Below are 25,281 nucleotides of genomic sequence, written 5' to 3'. Positions count from 1 at the left end.
GGTGCATGGGCTGTGATGATGCCATCTTGTGTTCCATCAGAGCTGCGCATTCAGGCTAACCAAGCAAGTCTGTAGTGTATGATTTGGGGGGATATCGTTTTGATTTTAATTTGCATTATAATTTATTCTTTTTGGAAGTGTTATACCAATACTCTTGGCTGCTTCTTGCAGCCTCAGAGTTATATATCTACTTTGTTTTATGGGGATTTTTTTCTCTTTTTTTATTTCTCAAGTAGCAATTTTGCGTCTTCTTTGTGTTCATCTGTCTTGTCACTGTATCTTGGAGTCCACTGGCCCAGTGTTGTTATGTGATTCTGTTCTCTGTTCATAAGCTGGTGTTCAGCTCCTCAGCACTCTGTCATACCTCCTCCCTTTCCCCTCCCCTCTTCCCCTCCTCACCTGCCCGAGGGGATCCACAAAGAGGCACCAAGCTTTGAATGACATTCTGAGTGTCTCCCCATGGCTTCAAGATGAATGTTGCAAGATGTCCACAGAGTTTCATAAGAAAAACCAAGTTTGCAGCTGTTCTGTTTTCAATAGTTTTCAAACTCTGTTATCATTTCACTCCTAGAAGTGGATAACTGGCATAATGCTAAAGTGACTTCTTTTGCAGCTTTTTAGGGGATTTGTATGTATATGCTGATGTGTTGGACTAAGAACTTCTCTTATCTGTGCTTTAGGTGCCAGACAATGCTGCACAGGGTGCAGACTGTGTGTTAAAGGGGATGTACCTAGGCCTTTTTATAAAAGGCAGCCTTAGAAAGGACATATCACTGTGCACATGCTGCTGCTGATGTCTGTGTGTATGTATTTTTAAAATCTACAGTTCATAGTTCATTTGTAGGTAGGAGACAAAAATCTAGGAATATACTTAGGATTTCTAAGAGTAGTGCATCTTCACTGTATGGGTTCAGTCTTCTGTTTGTCACTGTGATGTCTGCCTCTCAATGATACTGGTGAAAACTGGCTTGCTGATGTTTATTTTTATAAATTGAACTGTGGAAACACATCTGGAGTGTCTTCTGCCATATGCATCATAAATGTGCAATAATGCACTAGGCAGAAGAAAACAAGCTGAGTTTTCAGGTGTCTGCTTAGACTTGAAACACTATTTAGAAAAAATATTCTTTGTCTTGTACAGTAGTGCATTTCCTGGTATCCTTAATTCAGTTCCTGGTGAATGTACTAGCTACATTAATGGCACAGGAGTCCTCAGTGCATTAGGATACATCAGCTGGCATCAGTGGATCAGGTCAAGTTAGTGGAGGAAGAGGAAGAGAGTTTTGTTGTGGATAATGATCATGACATCACAGAAAGCATACTTACATATATCTTTAGCCTAGCTAAAATTCCAGTTGTTTTGCAGAAGTTAGTTTGTTCTGAAGAGAAGAGATGATGAAATCTGTGAACTTTTCTCATAAGAGCATGATATAAGACTTACCTGTTTAAGATAAGAGTTGCCAGAAGAGGAAAGTGAAGGGACAAGTTCAAGTCTCTAACATGGAATTATTTAATTATTTCATTTAACTTAACCAAGATATGTTTCCTGTACTTGCAGAGAGATAAAAAGAAGATAGCTTTTCTGTCACCAGTGGGAACCAATGATCTTATGCTCAGTTCAGTTTTCTTAATTCATATACAGTCTGAGAAACATTACTGTGTGTAGTTATTAAATAAATCAATATTTAAAGCTTGGCTGGTTTAGATTTTAGATCTTTATGTTTTTCACAACTAGTAATTCCTAGTGAATCTAAAGCTTTTTCTTGGCAATTGCTTAAATAGAGCAACTGCTTATAAAATTGTATTATAATCAACAAGCTCACAATTTTGTGTAATACTGCCCTCTGGCAGAGAGACCAGAACAGTCCTGTTACGAGACTAACAGCAAAAGAATCATTTTTTTAGCTCAAGTGGCAGGTTATTGGAGCAGAACAATCAGAGTTTTAGCCCCTACATCATGAAGTTCAGGGTAACCTTCAGATTGGAGTATTGAGATGAGTAAATCAAGTGTCTGGGCATCAGGACAGTAACCTCCAGGCTGTGGTAAAGCTGCTGTGTCCTGCTGAGTGGTGACTTTTACTTACCTTATGTAGCCTGTGACTAGCCTCTGCTAGGCTCTGACTGTCCCTCTGCTGCAGGGAGTGAGAGGCTCACTCAGGCGTAGGGGGTGCTGTGGAAGGTCCCATTGTGCTCTGTTTTATCCCACTGAAGATCTATATGGGTATATGGCACTTGTAAAATTAGTTCTTACTTTTGTTTTCTGTCTCAGGGTAGACTGTTGGCTTCAGGTTTTGTGACCTTTGTAACTGAACAAGGGGAAGAGCTCAGGGTTCAGTTTTTTATGCCGAGAATAAAAACACTGAACTCTGGTGTGCCACTTCCAGCTTTGCGGTTGATTCCTTCTGTGACTCTGTACATATATTGTTCATTTGCCTACCTGTAAGGCAGAGTAAATGAAATGCTTCTAGCTAAATGAGGTGGAGATGAAGCGAAAGGAGATTTAATTAGTATTTTAATGGACTCTGATATTCGGGTGCAAAGTGCTGTTCAGCACACCAAAATTGTACAGTACTGCTAACTACCAAAAATGTACAAATAAACAGTGTTATTGTTTAGGTTTTAATACTATATGCTATCTTCACTTGTTGTGAGAAGTAATATTATTGTGTATTTTTACACAGTAGGTACAACTCCTGATCTGCTAATGCAGTCAAGTATTTTCGTGTCAGGGATCTCTGGTGTGACATTATTTTCATTAAATATCACTCTTTCCTCTAGAATTAACACATACAATGGAATGAACCATGCTCAGGCTACATAATTTAATGTCATGAGTGGACAGCAATATATAGATCTTTTATATCAGCACTTACATCACTTGGACTTGCCTCCTGATCAGAATTTTGCTTTAAAAACTTCATAGTTTCTTCAGCCTAACTTAACTGGTGTAAGTTTCCCTGGTTTTGCATTTAAGATCAGGAGAAGATCAGAATCAGACCCACAGTCTGGCTACCTTGCCCTTGCTGCCTTCCAGTCTTTTTTTAAAGCGTGTTCTCTAAACTCAAAGCCATGTGCACTGTCACATTCTGGCAATCCCTCTAGTGCTGTGCCTATGTTATCAAGCTGACACATGTCTAAAATACTAAGATATGATATTTTCAACCTGCTGGGACTTGCTTTTTGTCCCTGTTAGCTTTGATTTTCAGCTTCATAAAATATATGGCAAAGAAAATAAAAATAGCCAATGACACATTCAGTGTAAAGAAGAGCTAGCACATGACTCAGGAATAGATTTTGCATCAAAAGCAAATGTATGTATATTAGACCCTTAGATGTCTATAGCAACTGATTAGTTACCTTTAAACAAGAAGAAACTATCTGATTTCTGAAAGATATATAATATCTGTTAGAGAGAAAACATATTGAGCATTTACAAATACTAGGGACAGAGATACACTTTTGCTTCTAAAGGTTTATATTATATATTTCTTTTGGTCACCATGCCTAGACCTGAGGGTGCCTTAAAGGTGCTCTCAAAGGTACTGATGGTCACATGAACTATAACACATGGAGTAATACCTCTGTAGAACAGGAAAACATATTCTGCTTCCATTTTCAACCGAAGTATATAATGAGATACCAAAGTTAATAATTATGTCAAAGAGGTTATTACTTTGCCTTCCTTCTGCCTATTTCAGATCCAATTTATTATTCACAAGTGCTAGAAATCTGTGCTTTATCCCAGCTGTATGTATCCCTACATAATGTGTAGTATTTCTTTAATACTATTTACCTTAAATGCTGTGTGAGGAGCAGGAGGCAAAGACCATACCAGTTTTGAAACTAAGTATTGAAGCCAAAAAAAAAAAAATTAGACTGACTTGATTTGAAATCTCAGATGTCTACTAATTTGAGAACCTATTTTATTCTGCATTTTCATTATGCTAATAAATACATTATTAAAACCTTACAAAAGAGCCACAATCAAGGACTCTCTTTCTTTGCTTCTGTTGAGTCTCATAAAAACTGAAGTTCTGTGGTCCCATGGGGTGATGTTATAAGGATCATCAGCTGCTCTTTTGGCATGTAAGAGGAACTACGACTAGTAGACAGACAAAGGTACAAAATCTCAAAATAAACTTATTTTAGAGCAACAAGAAAATCCCAACACTTTTATCTCTTCACGGGTTTCACTCCGTCTCAGTATTAGAACAATAAATGTCAGAGGCATGTCCCTCAAAAAGAGGGAAAAGTTGTTTTGTCTTTGAGGGACAGCAGAAATGAACAGCAATTTTGTGGGGTTTTTCTCTTTTTTTTTTTTAATAGATGTCAATAATTCGGTTTTTTTCCTAGTACTGAAACCAGTATGACAGGTTTTAGACACTAGTTTTAGCAACTACTAATTTTCACTACTGAAATCTTGGGGGCTTCATAAATTTTATATTTGACAGATGAAAAGAGCAAAAATAGTCCTGTGAATAGTTCGGGGTATTTTCCAGTGTATCAAAGTATAATTTTAATTTCTTCTCCTGACCTCTCTCTGTGCAGTAACAAGTCTACTGTGGAGTGCCTGGAGATTGGTATTTCCCCTAGAATCTGTGATTCTCCTGTGTGCTAATTTTTCTTAGTGCTAAAACACAGATCATTAATATATTGCAAAACATGTGGATGCATGCATGCTGTCTCTTGGTACCTGTGTGTCTATTTACACATCCATTAATGCCATGTTTATGTTCTGGCTAAAAGAAGCATTTTGGGGAACTGAAATAGTAGAATAAAGTTGTTTAGGAGCTTTACAAGCAAATGTGGAATGGATAGACTGAATCTTGCCTCTTCCTCTTTCTCATACTCCTTTTCAATTCTGTTAATTCAAGCCTTTGGCTGTTGTATAACTGGGAAAGCAGTTAGTACATCCCAGCATTTGGGGGAGGTGTTTTGAGAGTGAAGGCAAGTGTGACACTCAGATTTGAGATCTAGGCACAGTCTGAAATAGAGGACCTCCAGCACACATCTGAACTTGCAGCACGGAGGTGCCTTTGGTGAGGTTCTGAATCATTTGCCTCTGTCAGGGCACTGGGGACTCTCACAGACCTGTGGCAAGGGTTAAAGAAGGTTTGACAGCTGGAGAGAAAGTCAGTTCGGTGCATATCTGAAACAGAATAACGTACTCTTTTGTGCAGTAAACTGGACATAGTACCAGATCTTTTCCTATTCCTTTAGCTAATGGGTAGCATTCTCCTGCAACACTGTGATCGTGTGCAGTCCTCTCATAGAAATCGCCAGAAATTTGTCTGGGGACATTCTGGGTGTCTCTGATGGTTTATGACCCCTTCTAAGACGTGACTGGGGTTTCTCAGGCCTGCTAGTTGAGCCAATTGTGCCTTATCAGAAAGGATGAGTACCTTCAGGCTTAGTGTGAATGTTCCAATGCCTCCTCCGAGGGAGGTGGAGGGGAGAAGGTGGAGGGGGTGAGTTTTACACCTGAGCTTCCTCAGGAGGGAGGACATAAAGGCATTATGCAGGATCTGTCTCTTAATCTGTTTGTTATCAACCTTTTTCCTTATCTGGCTCAAAACCCAGTTTACTGCTAAACAAAGGCTGGTTTGTTGTGATCATCCTTCAGTGGTGGGTGTGCACCCCCTCTGCCCCTGGGCTGTTCTCATGCAGATCAAAGGTTTCACCACCACACATCCAAAAAGCTCTCCTCCCCTTCGGTTGGGGGCTGCAAACTTGGCCTCAGCAAAGCACCTGCTGCTTCTGCAGAGGATAGATTGTTTGAATCATTAACTTCTAACATTTCCATCTCTCACACCCTTTACTTCATGTGCTTAAACATGCCACATAAGCCCAAAAGGAATTCAGAGACTGGAAGGTAGTTGAAGATGTTCATACTCTAGTTATTTTTTTTTTATAAAAACATAAGATTTGGTGCTGGCAAAGTACTGTGGGAATTCCATCTAGTTTATTCTTAATTCTCTGTGTCATATCCAAAACAAGAAAATGTTCTTTAACTCCTGAAATGCAAAATTCGACTTTTGCCATACAGTGCATTTTCATTTTGAAATAGATGCTTAAAAAAAAAAAAACAGAAAAAAGATCACATTGTAGCAAAGTATCTAGTTACAAAACAAAGTAGAAAGTTTTGAAGTACTGTGTACATTTGACTCTTTTTGTCATTTTTGAAAATATGACTAGTAACCTTCACCTGTAAATAACTTGAGGGCTTCTTACTACTTCAGTTTTTCAACTCTTCCCCCCCCCCGTTAGGTTTTTCAGAACATTAAACCGTACTTTTCTCTATAGAAAACATCTGTCACTAGCTCTGTATGAATTGTGTTAGCAGACTAAAACCTTTGATTACATTTATCACAGGAGTTGAGCCAGTATTTTTCAGAATCTTCAGTTGGTTTGTTCACAGCTTTTCATTATATTTTGAATAGCAATGGTAAAGTCCATCCCTGAAGCTGTGTGATCTTTTCCACATATGCTGTTTTCCAAATCCATCACTTTTCCCTCGGAAAGAAAAAGCAAACAAAAATTGTTTTGGAGAGAGAGGAAAAAAAGTCTCCTTCACTAAGATGATATTTTTAGAAACAGATGGTAAAACAAACTGCAGATGTTGTGCCTGCAGCACCTCTATTCTAATAACAGGATTGTTTAAAGATGAAAGCAACGTTTGTGTGTCTATCTCACTCTGTTGGTAGTAATTCTTACTCCATGCAGGAAGAGTTGAGAAACGTGGTGCAGTATTTTTTTCCCTATCTTGCTTCCTCTGAAAAGGTATTTACACAATTCTCTGCTAAAGAATGAGTGTTCTGGTAGTGCTGTCTATAGCAAACGCAAAGACCCCATAGTTTAGGAAAAATTAATCCCAGTCATCTATACCTCATTTACTAGTAGATTTTTTTATTCTTCTGGAGAGTTTTTTTTCTTTGCCTTCCAGATGACCTTTCCTTCCTGATAACAAACTGCAAGTTTTCTGTTGGCCTGTCTCATAGCTGGCAAAGGTCCAAACACAAGCTGCCTATTCAGATAGTTTAAAAAATTTTTAAGACCTGCCAGGCTTGGCAGTCCTCAGGTAAGAACATTATATTCATACAAAATTTCTAAAGTATCCAGAGGAACTTGAGCAGTTTTGTTTCTTTTTCCACATCAAAAATTGCTTAGTTTCCATTTAAGCTAATTAATTAGGAGTCTGAACAGCAAATTAAGTAAATGCCATTTGGACTACTGTAAAAGCAGACTTTTAATGAGGGCCCAGCTGTATGATGTTCTTTGAATATCAGTTGCTATTGATACTTACTGCTTTTGCCTTAAAATCCCTATAAAAGCAATATTGTTTATTGTATTTTATTGGGATCTAATCTCTGATGCCAGCTGCACATTCAACATGCTTATTTAAAATGAATTTCAGTAGTTAGATCCTGGGGATGGCTGCATGTGTGAATGTCCAATAGCTCTGAAAATGTTTTATAGCCATATTGCCACAATTTTTCCAGCAGCTAAGAGGAGCTTTGTGGATATTAGAGCAGCTGAGCATCTGCTTAAAAGATCTAATTTTTAGATTTATACCCTGAAAAGAGATAGTTAATCCTTTTGTGGACCAGACCCTAAAGGTCTGTATGAAGGCAAGACTTGAAATAAGACCTTGGAGTCTAATTCATCTTTCAGTTTCTTACCTCAGTTATCTCTCCTTCACTTTTAAGCAAAAGCTGCATTTTGATCCTGCAGATTTCTTAAACCTTCTGTTAGATACACACACCAGGAGGTCATTTTTCTTGGGATCCAGCCATGTTAGGGCAATGACAACTTTTACTGTGGTGTGTCATATTGCATCAATTTTCTTATTCAAGGGATGCAAACCAAGGCAATAGAGCTATCTACAGTGAAGTTAAAGATTTTAGACATCAGCTTAGAGCAATGATTGTTGTTCCTTGTTGAACAGCAGCTCTTTATCAGTTTTCTCTTTTGTTTTGTCTTGTGCTATTCTGGTAATGAAATGCATAGAACTGTACACGTCATTTCATGGGTAGTACTGACAAAGCCACTCTTATCTCTGTGCTCCATTGCAGCAGAGCCTCTGCTTATACACATCCTGAGTTCTGAATGTAGTTGGGAAGCTTAATAAGCATAGGGAACTGGTGCGGTGGAAAGAGATTCTTTGCAAGAAAGGATTAAGGGATGACAAATGCAGTTTCGTTTTATAAAATCCAATAAATTTGAGCTTTGTGTCTCTGACTGGAGCACTGGGAAAGGTGCTGGAAATATATCTATATATATGGGTGTATAAACATATTTATATCTGTGTAATCATGGCTAGGCTTTGCGAACGAAGATTTGGGAATCTGTGTAATACATAGTACATATATATGTGTGTGTGTATATATATATATATAAAACCCATAACTATTATTTAGTTACGTAATATGATGACAGTTTTCCAATAGTTGTATCAAATATCTTAGGTGTGAAAACAGAGTGCTGGTAATATCCTGTACTTGTCCCCAGGAGATGGACTGCATGTCATATTTCAGGTCTCTCTGATTCTACTGTAAGAAATTATGCACATGCTCTACCTCTCATTTACTGCTAATTTAAGTTAAGAGTAATGCATATAAGCATTATTATCGGTGTAAAACTGCTGCAGGTGTATTGCAAATCATGCTCTTAAGTTTCAAATGTAGGATTGTTTGCCGGAGCTGAGCATGAAATCAGAAAGAGTGACTTAGAAAATTCATTGCATATATAAAAAAAAAAAAAAAGAGAAAAAAATTGTATGTACAAGGAATTCCTGGGAGACTATGTTTGGTAATGGGCTTAAAATACCAACTGCAGAACTTTTTCACCACATTCCTCACTTGTTTATAACTCTATTCCAAACCTTTTGTTCAGAGCATTTATGAACTGGATGTTGATTTTTCTTTTGGAAAAGGAAGCAGTCAACACTTGGATCTCCATAGCAGCTTGGAATTTGGATGCAAATGAAATATTTTCACAGTAAAAAAATTCAAAAAATTGTGTGTAGATTCCTGTATATATACTTGTGCTTGCATATTTGCTAATTATATTAACAACATGGCTGAAGAAACTGGCAGCCTGTTGAGATGTTGAGTGACTTAGGATTAATGAAAGTAGAAAGTATTTAGCATTTTATAGTATTAGGGCTAAATTTGTATAGTTATATGTGAAAAAAAAATCACTATATAGAGTTAGCTACACCTTAGACCACAGTCTGGAAAAAAAAAATCTAGATGATTTAACATATAGGAGACTTTAGCTGGAATGTTTCAAAGCTCATCTGTTGAGTACAACAGCTTGTTTTTATAAGGTGCATATCATCTACATATTTTACTGTATTTCATTACGATGCTCTACTTTATTCTACACAGTTTGAATCCATAAGAAATGCCTGTTGGTTTTCTGTGATCAGGTAGCTTCTGGCTTTCGCTTACTTTTTTGAGCCCAGTTGATGTGTCTGTACTCTGCACATCAGTATTCTTGAAAGGAGCAGAGATAAACCCTCCTTTTGCGTAGAAAATATGATGTGTCTTTAAAGATAGTCATTGCAACTTCTGTTATTATTTCTGCACTTGATAGTGTTCTGGATCTTCTTGGTCTTATCTGACAGAGCACCCAGCCCTATATGTCATGTAAGGTGTTTGACCAGAAGTGTACTGTTAGTATTTCAGTAGCATTGTTTATCTCAGATTTTAAAAGTGTTTTGCAGGTATTTAGTAAGAATGATGAATGCTATTGTCTGCACTTCAGAATTACTGTAATCAGAGAGGTTAGAAGGATACTTCCTTAATTGACTCACTAACAAGCTTTAGTGGAGAGAAAGGTGGAGAGATATATAGAGAAAAGTATTTGTAGGGCATGCAACAGTTGCAGATGTGGAAGGCAGATAAATTACTGTTGAGTTTAAAAGAAGAATTTCACTAATAAAGGAGAGGAAATATTTCTGAATAAAATCGGGTTTTAATTATGAAAATCCCTATTTTTTAAAACAAAGGGAATAATTTCACCCATAGCTATACCTGAATGCTGTAGATGAGCAAACAAAAAGTCTTTCCTCCTCTTTAATAATATGTTTATTTGCTTCTAGGGTCTAGTCCACTGATTTTTAATGGTTTTGTATCCTGATAATCCCTATGGAGCCCATGCAGTGCTAGGGTTAGGTGATAGGTTCCAATCTGTTTCTCAGTTCTCTTTTGGAGTCATTTACCTACATCCAATTTAAAAGTTCAGTCAGTCTTATTTCTGTAAAGTTCCTGAACGCAATAGGGTAGCTACAAGGTTGCTGAGGGCATACGTCTTTCCTTATGAGTGATGATAGGAAACCTGAACTCATTTCTTAGATCCCAAACTTGGGTTGGCAGTGAGTTAGTATGAAGAATATCTTTAGAGTTGGAAATAGATCAGATATTTTTCAAGTTGGAAAGCCATCTACTGAGGCATAATAAGCAGGAAACACCATGGCAGAGTTTTTGAAGTGGAATGTATTTTTCTAAAAGAAAGTTGAGACTGAGAAAAGAGCAGAAATTAGGTGTTTTTTTCTAGTTAACTCCATGTTCTGCCTCCCTACCTATGAAGACAGAACACATTCAGCTGTCATCTTATCTCAAAGCTTAGTGCTTCTGTGCTGAATTCTTCTCTTTATTGTTATATGTTTGAATTGCCACTTGGTTCCCTTTCTCTGTATTTTTCAGCTGAGGTTACCGCTACTAACCTACCAGACAGTGAAATAGGGCAATGATAAGGAATTGTGATAGAGATATAATGCGGCAATGGCAACTTATGATTTGGCTTCTGGCATGCTTCCATTTTGGTGAATAACTCAGTGCAGTGGAAGGTTGTGAGAAGAAACCACTTTGCATTAACACTTAAATTTACTGTGAAAGACTAACAAGAATTGTTTAGGCACTGGAAATAACAGGCAAATCTGCCAGTTCTTCTCCAGCATAATCTTGGTCCATGTGCCTGTTCCCATTTAGTGTCCTTTGCAAAAGGCAAGCAAGGACCTAGATGGCTCAAGTGTTTATAATAAGTCTTTTGAGAGTGAAGCATTTCTTGTAACTTCAAAACAGTGCTGTCCATTAATACCCTAATAAGCGAGTAAATCACAGGGCACTAAGGTTAGAATTTGAACACCTTTTTATTTCATTCACAAAGTTCAAAGCTGCAAGTTTTGCCCTTAGCAGAATTGCCAAAGTAAAGTGTTTGTTCTATTAACATAATATTTCCATTTCCATCTCCATCTCTTTTTTGATTGTGCTTAAGACCATCAATTAGAATAAAAATGTGAATAGAAATAATTATTTAATCAGAAAAATAATTCTGCATGAGAAAATTTTGTGGCTCATACAGATAAAGGAAATTAGAGGCTATGAGAAAGTAATAGACTTTCCTATTAAAATCTAACCATATAACGTCTTGCTTCATAGCAGAGGAAAGTCTAATACGATAAGATTTTTTTAGCTTCTTTTAATTAACTTTCCATCCTATTAGACTTGATCTGAAGTTAACTTTCATTTCACAGGTATTCATGATTGTTATGCTCCTGTGAATTACTTAACCATGAAGCTCAGGCATGATGGTTAATAACTATGCAAAGTAATCTTTTAGTTGATTTTCTAACAATGACCTTAAAATTTAAATGTAAATACTTCAGGTAATACAGTAAGCAATAATACGGAAAATATATTCAAGTGTATGACTATATATCTCTTTAAATAGTGATTCCACAGCAATCTGACCTGCCCTGGTCATATTAACTGTTGGTTTGAAAAAACACCAAAACCACACAACAAACCCCCACATTTTGAAAGGTAGTGCTCCAACTTCTTTAACAAAGAAAACAATTAAACATTTGGGATGGTGGGATATAAGTTATCATGTTGTGAAGATAAGGGAGAAAGGACACTAAAGACAGCTTAAGCAGAAATAATCAATAGCAGAGAGCAGTCGTCCTGATTTTTTGTTCAAAAAGCTCTTAAAATCTGTATGGACCTGAAGAATTCTGGTATTCATCTCCTCAGCTTTATTCATGGACATGCTATCTTTACCTGTGGTTCTGAAATAGATACAAGTATCATCATTATAGAATAATAGAATGGTTTGGGTTGGGAGGGACCCCAAAGATTATCTAGTTCCAACCGCCTCACCATGGGCAGGGACCTGCTCTTTCCAGTAGAGCAGGTTGCTCAGGGCTCACTCCAACTTGGCCTTGAACACTTTCAGGGATGGGGCATCCATAACTTCTCTGGGAAACCTGTTCCAGTGCCTCACCCACTCTCACAGTAACAAATTTCTTCCTAATGTCTAATCTAAACATATCTTGTTTCAGTTCGAAGCCGTTGTCCTATCATTACATGTCCTATCATTACATGTCCTTATAAAAAGTCCCTCTCCAGCTTCCCTGTAGGCTCCTTTCAGGTACAGGAACACTGCTCCTCCCCAAGGAGCCTTCTCTCCTCCAGGCTGAACAACCCCAACTCTCTTAGCCTTTCCTTATAGGAGAGGTGCTCCAGCCCTCAGCTTTGTGGCTGTCCTGTGGAATTGCTTAAGAGGTCCATGACCTTCTTATGTTGGGGGCTTCAGATATAAATGTCATCAATATTAAACAAAGTTAACTTTTGGAATGAGATCTATTTCTCTTTTAATCCAATCTTTTATGAAAGCAGAGCAAATACCCTTCCCAGCCACTTTCTTGCTATAATGCAATGTCTGATAAACAGCTTAAAGCATTGGCTTCTGAATCACAGTAGAGTTTATTCCAGTCATTCAGTATGTTCAAAAAGAGGATTCAAACTTGCCTGCAGCAGTCTTTCACTGCTGTAATCCTGAACTTTCAGAAGGAAATTTGCAAAAATGGCACCCTCTCTTTATGTTTCTGCATTTCATGGCTAGTATTAAACTTGCCTGTAAAAACAAACAGAAGTCCTGCCAAAAATCCGTCCCCAAATGCCTGAATCACAGCACTATCCCCTCTTGTCTTTCCCAAATGATAGACAGATCTAGCTCACATATAGAAAGCTCCTTTACAAAGGGCTGCCCTACAGTGCTTCAGAGCTAGATAGCTCATATGTTAGTTAGCTCTATTGTATGTCTGATGCAGTTACAACTGCTGCCTAGTAGAAGAATTGACGTCAAAGCACAGATTAAATAGTAATTTACCATTCTGTCTCCAAACACCTCTGCTTGAGGTCTCAAGGGGATTCTATAGCATTTAAACATTATTACTATCAAAAGGAAAGAGCATCTCACATCCTCTGAACTGGTATGAGGGAACAACACCTAACATACTGCTCAAAAGGTTCTCATTCAATTTTTTCCTTTCCAGAGGAAGAGTTGTGGCTGTATTTATTTGTGTATACTCATTATCATGGTTTCTACCTAGGATTTTCTACCACTTCCCAATGGCGATTTGGTAGAAGAAGCCAGCAGTCTACTTAGTAGTGAACTCCTCATCACTGAAACTCTCCTATGGAGCAGTTTTCCTCTACAGGTTACTGGGTATTAAAGACTTAGTGTATCCAACATCAACTCATCTTGCTCATGAGTAACTTGGCTTAGCCTTTTAGGGTGGCTGTGAAGCAACCCTTATATTAACTCTGAGGAATATTCTGGCTTGTTCTTGGCTGAGGAGGAGACTGAAGTCCTGGAGTCTCAGGACTCAATTTTGGATTCTCAAAGACTTGTTGTAGCATAAGGAAAATAATATTATGAGCAGGGCTGTACTGCTGGATAAACCATCATTTGGAAGATGAGCTCAATAAGAGTCCCTGATTTATTGCAGTTTTTCTGCATGTGTTAGAATATGTCATTTCCATTCTTAACTCTTACACCTCAATTACTCTAGGAGGGAATGTAAAAGTGCTCAAACTCAGTAGAAGACAACATGCCCTATCATAACCCTTATCATTCCCTTTGATTAGTAAAAGAAATAAGTTTAGTTGTGAAGACACAGGTAAATGAATCTTGTTCACAGCCTACTGGAATAACCTTCTTCCCAACCATCATGCTGTAAATTCTCTTGACTCTGCATTTTACCAGGAAATGAAAAGACAATAATGCTGAAAAGACAGAAGTCCAATTTATATTCATTTATAAACATCCTTGTTTTCTTCTACAGTTTGCCAAACACTTTCCTTGGTACAGTATGTTCACTGTTAAAGGTCCTTGTTAAAGGTCTGTAGTAGTACTGATTCCCATGTATCCTCAAGAATAAGGTATAGCTGCATCAGTGAAGAGCCTTCTAAATTGGAATGCTTTCAGTCTTGAATGTCTTCCAGAGAGATAAGTAATGCCTGGGATGATACTGGATTATTCAGCCATCCAAGAGGTAGACAACACTTTTCTTTCTGTGTTTTTGCTTTGCTTTGTTTTTTTTTACAACTCCAAGATAAAAACCACAATAGCTGTCTTTGGATACAACTTGCAAATGCGGGTTCTTTCCAGCGTTGATTTATGTCTCGAAGAGGACCAGGAAATGCTAAAAGAAGAGGGGTTATTGAGGGCAGAACTAGAATCATACTTTGCCATCAGAAGAGAAGTTTAAGTTCAATGCAAGAGAAACCTTTTACCTGTGAGTCTACTATGCTTTGGATCCTCCCCTCACAAAGCAAGGGAGGAAGTCCTATTCACAGAGTTACCTCCAGCTGGACTAGCTGCAGACTTTGAGAATGCAATGTCCTTGTGCTAACTTAGGGATTAATTAGATTACTTTTTAGGATCTTTCAACAGAAATGGCACATGTAGCCTAGTATCCAAGTGATTAAAAATATCGCACCGAAAATTAGTCCTGTCTGCTTCTGAAGTTTACAACCTCCTTTCAGGTAGTTATAGAGAGCGACAAGATCTCCTCTGAGCCTCCTTTTCTCCAGGCAAAACAACCTCAGCCACTCTTATGACTTACTCCCTAGACCCTTCCCCAGCTCCATTGCCCCTCTCTGGACATGCTCCACCACCTCAGTGTCTATCTTGCAGTGGTGGGCCCAGAACTAGACACAGCACTCAAGGTGTGGCCTCACCAGTGCCAAGTACAGAGGGACGATCACTGCCCTAGTCCTGCTGGCCACACTGTTTCTGATACAGACCAGGATGCCACTGGCCTTCTTGGCCACCTGGGCACACTGCTGGCTCATGTTCATCCATCTGTCGAGCAGCACCCCTAGGTCCTTTTCTGCTGGGCTGCTTTCCAAACACTCTGCCCCATGCCTATAGCATTTCATGGCTTCTTATGACCCAAGTGCAGAACCCAGCACTTGGCCTTTTTGAACCTCATACATTTGGTCTCAGCCTATGGATCCAACCTGTCCAACAGCATATGGTTTCTTGGGATGCAACTAACAAGAACGGATGTGGTAGTCATGAAGTATTTACTAGAATTGGGACAAACTGATGACGTGTATTTTTACCTGTCTGCTTCATAGCTGTATATTGAAGAAAGGAAGAGACACTAATATAACCTTGCTGCTCTATGTTTGCAGATAATCAGAAAATTATGTGCATTTCAGTATACTATAAATATGCAGAAAACTTGGGCTACTATTCCTGCTCCCACTCAAATTATTGGATGACACTATGCTACTGAGTTTGTCAGTATGAGAATCTGGTTTGTGGTTGCAAAATCCCTCAGGATTCAGAAAGACTTCTTTCCATGCAACTGACTTTTAGGATTAAATAAATTTGGCTTTACATAAAAAAAAGCCTTGGCTGGGCTGACTACAAATGTCAATCTTGAGTCTTTCCAAAACCACATCAGGTCTTTCTTACAGGAGAAAGATACAGTTGAGTAGAGATGCATGGGAAGAATGCTTTCAGGCCAGTGATATTGGATGGGCTGCTTAGCACTGGAAGCATGAAATACTCTTTGATTTGGAGGACTGTGAAAAGATAATAAGCTTATGGCAAACACCTGAAAAATTCTTTACTTTAGAGAGCTGTGGCAGTTTAACCCTGTGATTTCCTTAGCTTCAGTAGCTGTAAATGTGCTTTCATATTTGATGATAGTTTCCTAGCTCATTTCTATAAAGAAGCCCCATTAATTAACTCTTACACACAAAACCAAGCAAAATGTCATGTGGGACTTTGTCAGTCGCGCTCATGTAGATGTTCTTACTATAGATTGCTTTTTATTTCAGAGCTTCAGATGGGCTTAGAATGAGAGAACCTTTTGCCAGTGCAAACAGCCGGTGCAAGGAAAGTAATATAACTAATTTATCTTCTTAGGCTCTTCCTATCTTCCTGGTTTTTGTACTGGACCAGCTAATTCAATACACTTCTCTTGCAGTTTAAGTTATTGGGGATAGCTGATGGGAATCACAGGAACAGATTTTTATTCTGAGTTTGGGGTAGGGATGAGGGTTTGCTTTGAAAATTAGTATTTTAGTCCTATTAATCTATAAGCTATTAGTTATTTGTGGTGTGCTAAGCATTCATTTGGCTGGATGTCTGAAAAATACTACTCTAAGGAAGGTTAAAAGCATGCAAGAATGAACAGGTTGTTTTGAAAGCTAGTACAGGAAACTTGTAAGCCTTGATAGTACAGATGCTTCTACTCCCAGTCCTTCAATCTACTTTAAGCTTTTTAAAATAAAATAAAGCGTCAATGGTTATGCTTTTTAATCTTTGTTTTTCTGAGGAATAATTTGCTAAATGTTAAGTAATAAAATACTGTCTTATAGTTTCATGTGGAAGCATTCAGGATCCAATTTTCAAATTAGGACATCTAGTTTTGACTATTAACAGCTAGAATTTTTTTTTTAAGAGGAGGAGGTGTTCCCAGCCTCAGCAGAAATTGCTGGACCAAGATTTTCCAAAGACCTCTGCTTCTATTCAAGCACCTCTGTATCGACTAAGTAAAGAAAAAATTGCTTAGCACCCTTAAAATCCTCTTGTAAGTCTAACATCAAGATTTCCTTTACAAAATCTTGTCATCTCTTTAAGTGTCTCTGGCTCCAGCTGTGGTTCTTTAGCTCTTTTGATCTTTGAGGCAGTAAAAGGCTTTTCCAGACCCTCATGCAACGAGTTAGGCATTTATTGTCAAATAGGGCATAAATGTTTTCTGGAGTGGCCTGACACAGACTGCACAGTTGGCAGGCAGACCCATGCCTTACAGTCTGTTTTGCATCAAAGAGAAGGCACTCAATTCTAATGTGCTGAAGGGGGATATTTCACTACTTTGAAAATTCAGCTGCAAGTCATGACAAATACTGATTAAAATTCAAAGCTTAAATGCCTCTTTGTGAAACTCCCTAAGTACAATTAAACCAGAGGCTCAGAATCCTGGTTGGGAGTGATGTCCAGGGACACTAGCCTTGTAACCTCGTCAAATAAAAATCTCCTCTGAGGTCTGAAAAGGCCTCACTCCTGCAATTGTTTTTTCCTATTTCTAACCAATTTGTTCCAATCTACAAATGAATCTCCAAAATTTCCTATGTAGACGAAAATTTTTCTTCCTGTAACCTGCATGTTCTGTCCCTGAGATAACCTTGACCAGTTTTCCTCTTCTTTGGTTTGACTTCTTCCCTTCCTAATATGTTTACCAAAGGGATGTAGGAGAAAGGTCTAGTGTAGTCTTCCAGCAAAGGCATGGTACATTCCAGCTACAGCTGCACTGTGCTTTTAAGCAGTGCAACCTCATCACTTCTGAAGCAGGAATTTTCATAACTCCTCTCAGAACTGGACACTTTTCAGTAATGGCTCTAAAACCAATCTGGGCTATTGTATTTTTGTGGGGTTTATGCTTATTTAACATTCCTCAGAACTATACTGATCAGTATCTTTAGAGGTGCTATTCTTCCTCATATTAATAAGTACCAAAACTTCCTACCTGTTTGTTATTATATTTATACAAAAGTACCACTGGCCACATCTACAAGGAGAATAGCCCCATTCTTCCCAGAAATTCAATCTCAAGATAGCCCCCACTTCCACCTATTGGTGGTAGCGTGACCTTTATGAAATGATCTTGCTGGCATTCCTGATGGAAAGCTAAAGTACATGCAGTGCTTACAGCCTGATTTTCCTATCTCCTGGAGAGATTCATCACAGGCAGGGTCCAAAGCCTTATGTGTAACTTTTGCAGTCTTCTAAAAAATCAACCAAGCAGGTTTTTTTGCTGGGGTCCTAAGTTCCTTCTTGGAAGGACTCTGATGTCAGGGTGATGATCTTTTCACAAGAAAAATATGGACATCATATGTATCATTAAAGATTAGCTCAGTTGTTTAGAGCATAGTGCTAATAACACCAAGGTTGCGGGTTTGATCCCTGTATGGGCCATTCACTTGAGAGTTGGACGTGATGATCCTTGTGGGTCCCTTCCAACTGAGAATATTCTGTGATTTTGTGAATTCAGAAGAAGCTGAAGACCCCTCCATAACATACATTATTTGTAATCCAGTTCTAGTAAAGACTCAGGTAGAACGGATTAGTAATATTTTCTTGAACTTTGTAGCATAGGAGAAAGTAGTCTCCACCTTAATTCTAGCAGTGGCAGCATTTTCTGTCACTAGGCAAAACAAGAAATACAAATCAGTTTGGGAATGCCTTGGAAAGTTAGAGCCAGAACAAGGGATGGAATCTGGCATTTTGAGTGATTAATTCAAATAGAAGGTCACAGTCAGGGTGAAGAGTGTGTCCTAACATAGCTTATGATTTCTCCTCACCCTTTTCCCCTCCTGACCTCCCCCAGAAATGTGGAGAACTGCTGGAATGTGCTTTGCCCTTTCTGGAGAGGCATGGATGGTACACCCCTGCCCACCCCTTCCCCTCTGCCTGCCCACTCCCCAAGTCCTTGCTTGCTGTTCTGTTTTTCTACTTTCCCTAAATGCAACTTACTTTAAGCATGCATTATTATTAACATCCTACAGTAAAATTAAGCTATTATATAACCCATTTGTCGACCTCAGCCAATTTCTTCTATCTTTTTCTATGTCTATTTATGACGTACATCCAGACTGCACGTCCTTTTTTTTTTCTCTCCATGTTTATTTTAAAAATAAGCAATTAAAAAAAAAAGATCTATTAAAAAAAAAAGCAACACTAGAGGGTGGTGGGGTTTTGGCCAACAATTCAAAACAAATTTAAAGGAGAGGGGGATGGAATGAAAGAGAATCCAATTCTTAAAAAAAAAAAAAAAAATCTAAATTATGAAAGTGTCCCTAGACTGCTTTGTCTGTTCCTTTCAATGTGTGCATCTGGTTTGTTCATCTTTGGAAGTGTGTGGAATAATTTTTTCTTTAAAAATAAAATTTCAAACCCCCACAATTGCTCTTATCTCCCTTCTTCCTGGGAACAAAGTGCTCTTTTTCATTTTTTTGCTTTTTTTTTTAGTATATCTACATAGTTATATTTTGATGTGTTTCTTTTCAATGGTTGAATTTCTATCTTAGATTTGCTTTGTTCCAATCTTATAATGAAAAAAAAAACAAACAAAACAAAAGAGTTATGAATTGTTTTCTGCAATTTTTTCCCTCTATTTCCGTCTTTAAATAAAGAACTACTTCACTGGCAGAATCCTACAGCTGTATTTTTGAGATTCTCCAGAGAATCTGAATATACAAGCAGTCTAATTTGACAGTGGGGAAGGGGGTGCCAACACAACGATTACATTCAAAACACTCATTTGATGTGCTCAAGAAATGATTGTCTCAAATTACTGAGAATACTGATGTCAGTTTGATGGACTTCAGAAAAGATGATTCTTAGAAGAAGAAGGCGGCTGTGGGTAGCTACAGATGAAGTTGTTCTAATTCCAATGCATAAAACTAGTTTCCTTGTTTTTTTTGTTTTACTCTCTGGTTATTATTATTATTACTATTATTATTATTAGTTTATGTATTTTACTGCTATTTTTAGTAGGGAAAAGTCTTAACTGTTTTTATAATTTGAAAGCCTTTAATGAAAATGTAAATATTAATACTATAATTATTAATTTTTTTGTAACTTGCATGTTGAAGAAGTTGCAGCTTAGGGTTTGTGAGATTGTCAATGTTAGAGTTCTGTTCTTTCTTTTTGTTGATGGGCATGAATATGCTCATTTGTTTTTGTATATTGCCCATCCCTTCCTTACAGCCAGAAGCTCTAATGCTGCTAGATCACTCCGTACCGCCCTTACATGGACATGGCAACTGACTTACACATTCACTCCCATCATCTTCATCTCCTGTGTAGTACACTCATAGATTTTTACACTCCCACTCCATCCACCCTAGGCATTTTTTCTTCCCATAAGTTCCCCTTCACCACCCCTTTCTTTAGCATTGTTAAAATTTTATGTGCAGTCATCCATTCCTTAAAACACACACACACAAAAATTATAGAAATAAAGAAAATGTTTAAAAAAATATATATCAAATTGACCAAAAAGGCAAAAAAGCAACAAACTTTGCTTTTCAAAAAACGTTATATGTATAGATATGCAAACGAGCAAAAGTAAATTGTACAGGATTTTTCAACTGCAATATGCTAACAACTTTACATAAGATAAAAAAATACAACCAAAAAACAGCAGAAAAAAAAAAACAAGTTCAAGTTTGTTAAGGTGCAAGATTTTTTTCTTTTCATGTTATGTGGTGTGGATGTATGTGTTGTTGCCTCCCTGTATCGCCCTTTGTTGTAAAACAAATATATTTAAGAAGAAATAATAAACATTTTGCTAAAAAAGTTTTTAAGAAACAACAACGAAAAAAGCAAGTTACAAGAATGTGGCAATGCTACTTGTCCAAGAGCATTCTTACACAACTTTCTTTTGTAAATTTTTCCTTTCATGCCAAAAAACATGCGGGCAATTTGTTGATGTAAGTTGACTGTTATGAAATCAATGTGGTATGCTTTCTGAATATTTTTATGTATTTTTGATTACTTTTTTTTTTAAAGGAAATAATGTTTTTGATTTTCATCATTTTTTTCAGTTCTCATAGGTTTTATTCTTTGTTTTGCTGCTAAAGTGAATTACTTGTTCTGTTTTTCCTTTTTCTGACCTTGTTGCTGTGGCATTTTTGTTTTCTAGTGTATGGTTTTGTTTTAGGAAAATATATAAGTTTATTTATTTTTTAATCAGTTTGTATTTGCCTTTATGTTATGTGCTCTTTGTATATTGTCAATTGCCATATTGTACTGTGCATAGGAGGGGGTGAAGGAGTCCGAGGTAGTTTGCTCCTGTCCTTTCTCGGCCCCCCTCTAGAAGCTTTCTTTCCCCTTTCCCTAAACAAATCACCAGTAATGCTACTTTTATTTCACACTACTAGAATTATATGTAGCCTGGTAGTGTAACCTTCATGTCAAGTGAAAAATTATGGGACTTCTTTGGCTTTTGGTAGTTCTCGGGGTTTTCCTAGTGCAACTCTATGTCATTCCTACTTTATTCCCATTAAATTATTTTATTTCTATCAGTTTGCTTCATGGCTGATTATGTGCCTGATGTCCAGTCTAAATGATACTCTCAAGTGTACTCTTACCAGGTAGATGCACTCAGCATGTCAGACTTGCTAATATCATGCAGAAATGATGCCTTTGGCACACAGGTCCTGAACCTCTAAAATTTCCTTGCTACAAAAGAGGTTTGCATTAGTTTCTTCAAAAAGCAGTGAGTACAAGTAAGGAAAAGCTGTACTTCCTTATAAGCTCATGTGTTTCTACCATTTCTGCATGGTAACGCCGTGGTCAGCTGGTATTTTAGGATCAGCAGGTATCTTAGGTTCAACTGTCAAGTTCCTTGAACAACAGATGCTGAAAACTGAACAAATAATTATCCTGAGTAGGAAGCTGTCACCAACTAATCATAAAAGTTTAAAATAATGGTGAGAGATAGAAGATTGGTTTCAATTGGTTCAGAGCATCTCAGTGTCTGGGCACCAAAATACCTGGTTTTGCTCTAGAATCTTGCTTGTAGACACAATATCAGGTCCTCTCTGGAAGGTGTTAATATCTGTTTCACTGAAACTCCACAAAGGTGACCAAAAATTTACATCAGTGAAACACAGCCCAGCATTAACGTGGGATTCATGACCTCTCAAACTCTGTACCTTCCTGTTTCTCATGAGCCATCTATTGGGAAACACTGCATTAACTAATGTCTTTTAATATAGCTGGGGAGGAGCTTAGGAAATGCTTTTCAACCAACTGCACCAGAATCCAGTTTTATCTAATCACTTTGAGGACTACATAGTTTCTGAAAGGAAAAGGTGATACTTGAGATAAGAAGTTGCAGAATTCCATTAAGGAAATTATGTTTTTCTCTCTACTACTCTCTGTCAATTGCAAGTAAGTCAGACTGTAAGAGTAGAAAATATGAAGAATGTTCATCTACTAGGTTATCTTTCCCAGGAATTGGAGACTATATGCTGAATAATTTCTGCTTTTTATCCTCAGAGGAATCAAAGGAGAATTGACTAAACACCATTAGTCTGAAATTTATAAACTCAGTCTTTTAATAAGGAATTATTGTGTTGGTACAGAGGTGGAAAAGGTAAGGACTTACTTCTGTGTCAGATATTTCATACTGAATATGGAACCAAACTTCAGAGGAGCACCATAAGAATAAAATTAAAGTTGCAAACTTTAGATGCAGAATTTCAAGTACCTGCAGAAATAGACAAATTGTGCAGCCCTTATGGATGGCATTTAAAAGCTCTTCAATCACAGCTGAAAAAGACAGAGACAATAAGGTGTGTTACTTGTCATCATCAGGAGAAGATGAATCTTTCAGGCTTCCATTTTGTGTGCCTTTTGTCCTGTACCAGTCTGAGGCCTGAGATGCCGCTGAGGCAGTTGTGGCTCTAGAGATGAAAACCAGCGATTGCTACAGTTTTTCATGTTGTTTTCTTTATCGTATTTTTTGGTGCCCTCTGCATTCATGACTTGCCCACAACATCCTCACAGTTCATAAGGTTTCTTTTAAATTTTTAACACTCTGTCTTTTCCAGTGGTAGAGAACTCTTACTGGAGATCAGCTCCAGAGGTATGAATTATATATCTATAAATACTCTCATAAAGCAAAAACTAAGGCAGCTCCAAGGGTAAAGCAGACCTTTTATATCCCCAGTGCTCTTGGTAGTTAAAAGAAAAGCACAACTCCATGAAAGTAGTATATGTGCTAAGAGGCTAATTTTTAATTAATATTTGCACACTTTGTGGAATAAGAAGGCCAAGCAAAGCGCTGGGCTACTTAGTATAAGGTTTCCCATCTCAATGACCTCCATTCTTTCAGTGGTCCTTCCAGTTAGATTTTCATTTTTTTGTTGGGTTCTTGCTTGATTTTTTTCAGCTGTACTGTTGATGGGCAAACTAGTCTTGCATCTATATCACTGCAGAGAAAACCATTTTATCTGTTTCTCTTTTGTTTAGTTCTTTGGCATTGTGTTGTCAAGAGAACGTATTTCTATTCAGGAAACATCCATTCTCTGCTTAGGAGAGAAATTACAGAGTATCTGAAAAATAAATCTGGAAAATCCTTGTGAAATCTTTGGATTGTTAAAGTAATCCTGAACTTGGAGCATACGGATGAACACTGTTAACTGCTGCGTAACAACCAACAGAAAAAAAATGGGAAAAGAAACCTGTAACTATCAGGAAACAGCCCATATAATCCACAAACAGAATCTAAAGCTCACATGAATATTTGTTTGGAAGCCATGGCCCAAACTGGGTGGCAGCCTTGCCTTTTTTTTTTTTTCATAAGCACAGAACTATTTAGAAATTGAACCCATAAGTTTTATTCAGGTCTCAAAGCATTTAATTTTGCAATTTAAAAAATGGTAGACATTGTGAGAAAATAAAAACTTGACAAACATAAAACCTGTCTCAAATATATTTCCCTTTCCAGATTGTCATGTAAGGTTTTTCAGGAACTCCTCTAGCTTTTTCTAGAAATCTAAATCTTTAAAACATTTGGCTTCTACAGCAAACCATTCAGGATTGAAATCCTACATAAGTAATTCTTGACAACTGAATGGCTCTTTGTCTTTTAAATCTTTCAGTGCTTACCTTGAAACCAAGTTGGGGCCTGGGCAAGAGGCACCAATTCTCCATAAAACGACCACTGGCTCCAGGCAGCTTCCTGCTCCCTCAGCTGTCCTTCTGTGAAAGATGGTTACCCCTACATGCACACTCATAGTCTGCTTGTCATCAGACTCCCCCTTGTGTCTCTTACAAACAGAAGTGTAGTACCAGTAACAGAGTTGTTTGCAGGCATGATGTGAAAGTTTGCAGTTGCTCCCCTCCATAGATATCGGTGATCATATTTCTCACACTTTCCTGGGAGCTTTTCAGAATTTACATTCCCTGTTATCTTTAAATAACACATTTCTTTTAGATTGATTGGCATTTTTATCGTGCCATTTTAAAGGGTGTTTTTTTCCTCTATAAATCACATAACCCAAGAAGTATTAATTGTGCTTTCATCCTGTTAGACCTACCACTTCAAGTTTGCTGTGAGTTTTGCATAGATGCCTAACAGCTGTCAAAAAGAAGTCAGATCTGATACCTAGGGTGCTTTTTCTGACTTAGTCTCTCACAGCTTTTTTCAGTCTCACACATTCTTCCATTAGAGAGAGAGAAAAAAAAATCAAAACACTCTTACCATCCTTGCAGCCATCTACCTGATACTCCCCAAAAGTATATGTAACAAATTTACTCCTTGATGAAGAAGTGATTCCTAATGAAAGACCTTAAAGAGTCTCTTTATTTCTTTAGTATGCAGGTAACCATAGTATGGATCATTGGACAATTTGAAATAAAAACTAATGATGAGATTAAATAATTGTATCAAAGTTAATCCAGTCTTCCTGGTATGAAAGTTGTTTCTCTTCTCTCACATATTGTGAGATGAAAACTTTTTAAAATTTAGTCCTAATTCTGTCCTATTGTCTTCCATCCAACAGACTTGCTGGAATCAAAAAGCTCCAATATTTTCTCCATCACTTATGTAAAATTCCACTTATGATGGCAAGTTTATCAGCTTTATTTTATATTTCAAGGAGACCGTGATCATTTAATAGTTGCAATAGTCTTGATCATTAGCTCAAGTCCTCAACAGCAACAAAAACTATAAAACTATGACCTAGTTTTAAATGAAAGGGGTATTGGGGCAAAAGGAAAGTCTTCCTATTAAATGTAAGATATGTCTGATTCCTTCCAGAAAATTAATTATTAATATGAGCAAAATAATTTCTCTTTGGAAGAAAACTGCCCAAAGTATTGTCCCAGTGTATGGCAGATCAACTGCATACTGATGCTGTGTGTCAGTATAATAGCTTTTAAGAACAAAGGCACTTC

At 37.5% G+C, this 25,281-nt stretch overlaps 1 protein-coding gene across 30 annotated transcripts in view; it reads left to right on the top strand.

The window, feature by feature from the left end:
- NRXN3 (neurexin 3) overlaps positions 1-25,281 on the top strand; it is a 1,015,491-nt gene that overhangs the window by 984,039 nt on the left and 6,171 nt on the right. The window contains exon 20 of one of the 30 annotated variants that reach the window (XM_051806330.1): positions 20,080-20,799. The exons of the other annotated variants lie outside the window; for them this stretch is intronic. Coding sequence (XP_051662290.1) covers positions 20,080-20,189 — 110 coding nt within the window. The 3' untranslated portion in view covers positions 20,190-20,799. Of the gene's footprint in view, positions 1-20,079; positions 20,800-25,281 lie in introns of those variants that run through there. 30 annotated transcript variants of the gene reach the window in all.

Source organism: Manacus candei, unplaced genomic scaffold, assembly GCF_025592945.1.
Source record: "Manacus candei isolate 608988 ecotype Guabito, Panama unplaced genomic scaffold, ASM2559294v1 h1tg000067l, whole genome shotgun sequence".
Taxonomy (NCBI): Eukaryota; Metazoa; Chordata; class Aves; order Passeriformes; family Pipridae; genus Manacus; species Manacus candei.
Note: the sequence above shows the minus strand (reverse complement) of the source record. Positions and strands in the feature narration are given on the sequence as shown.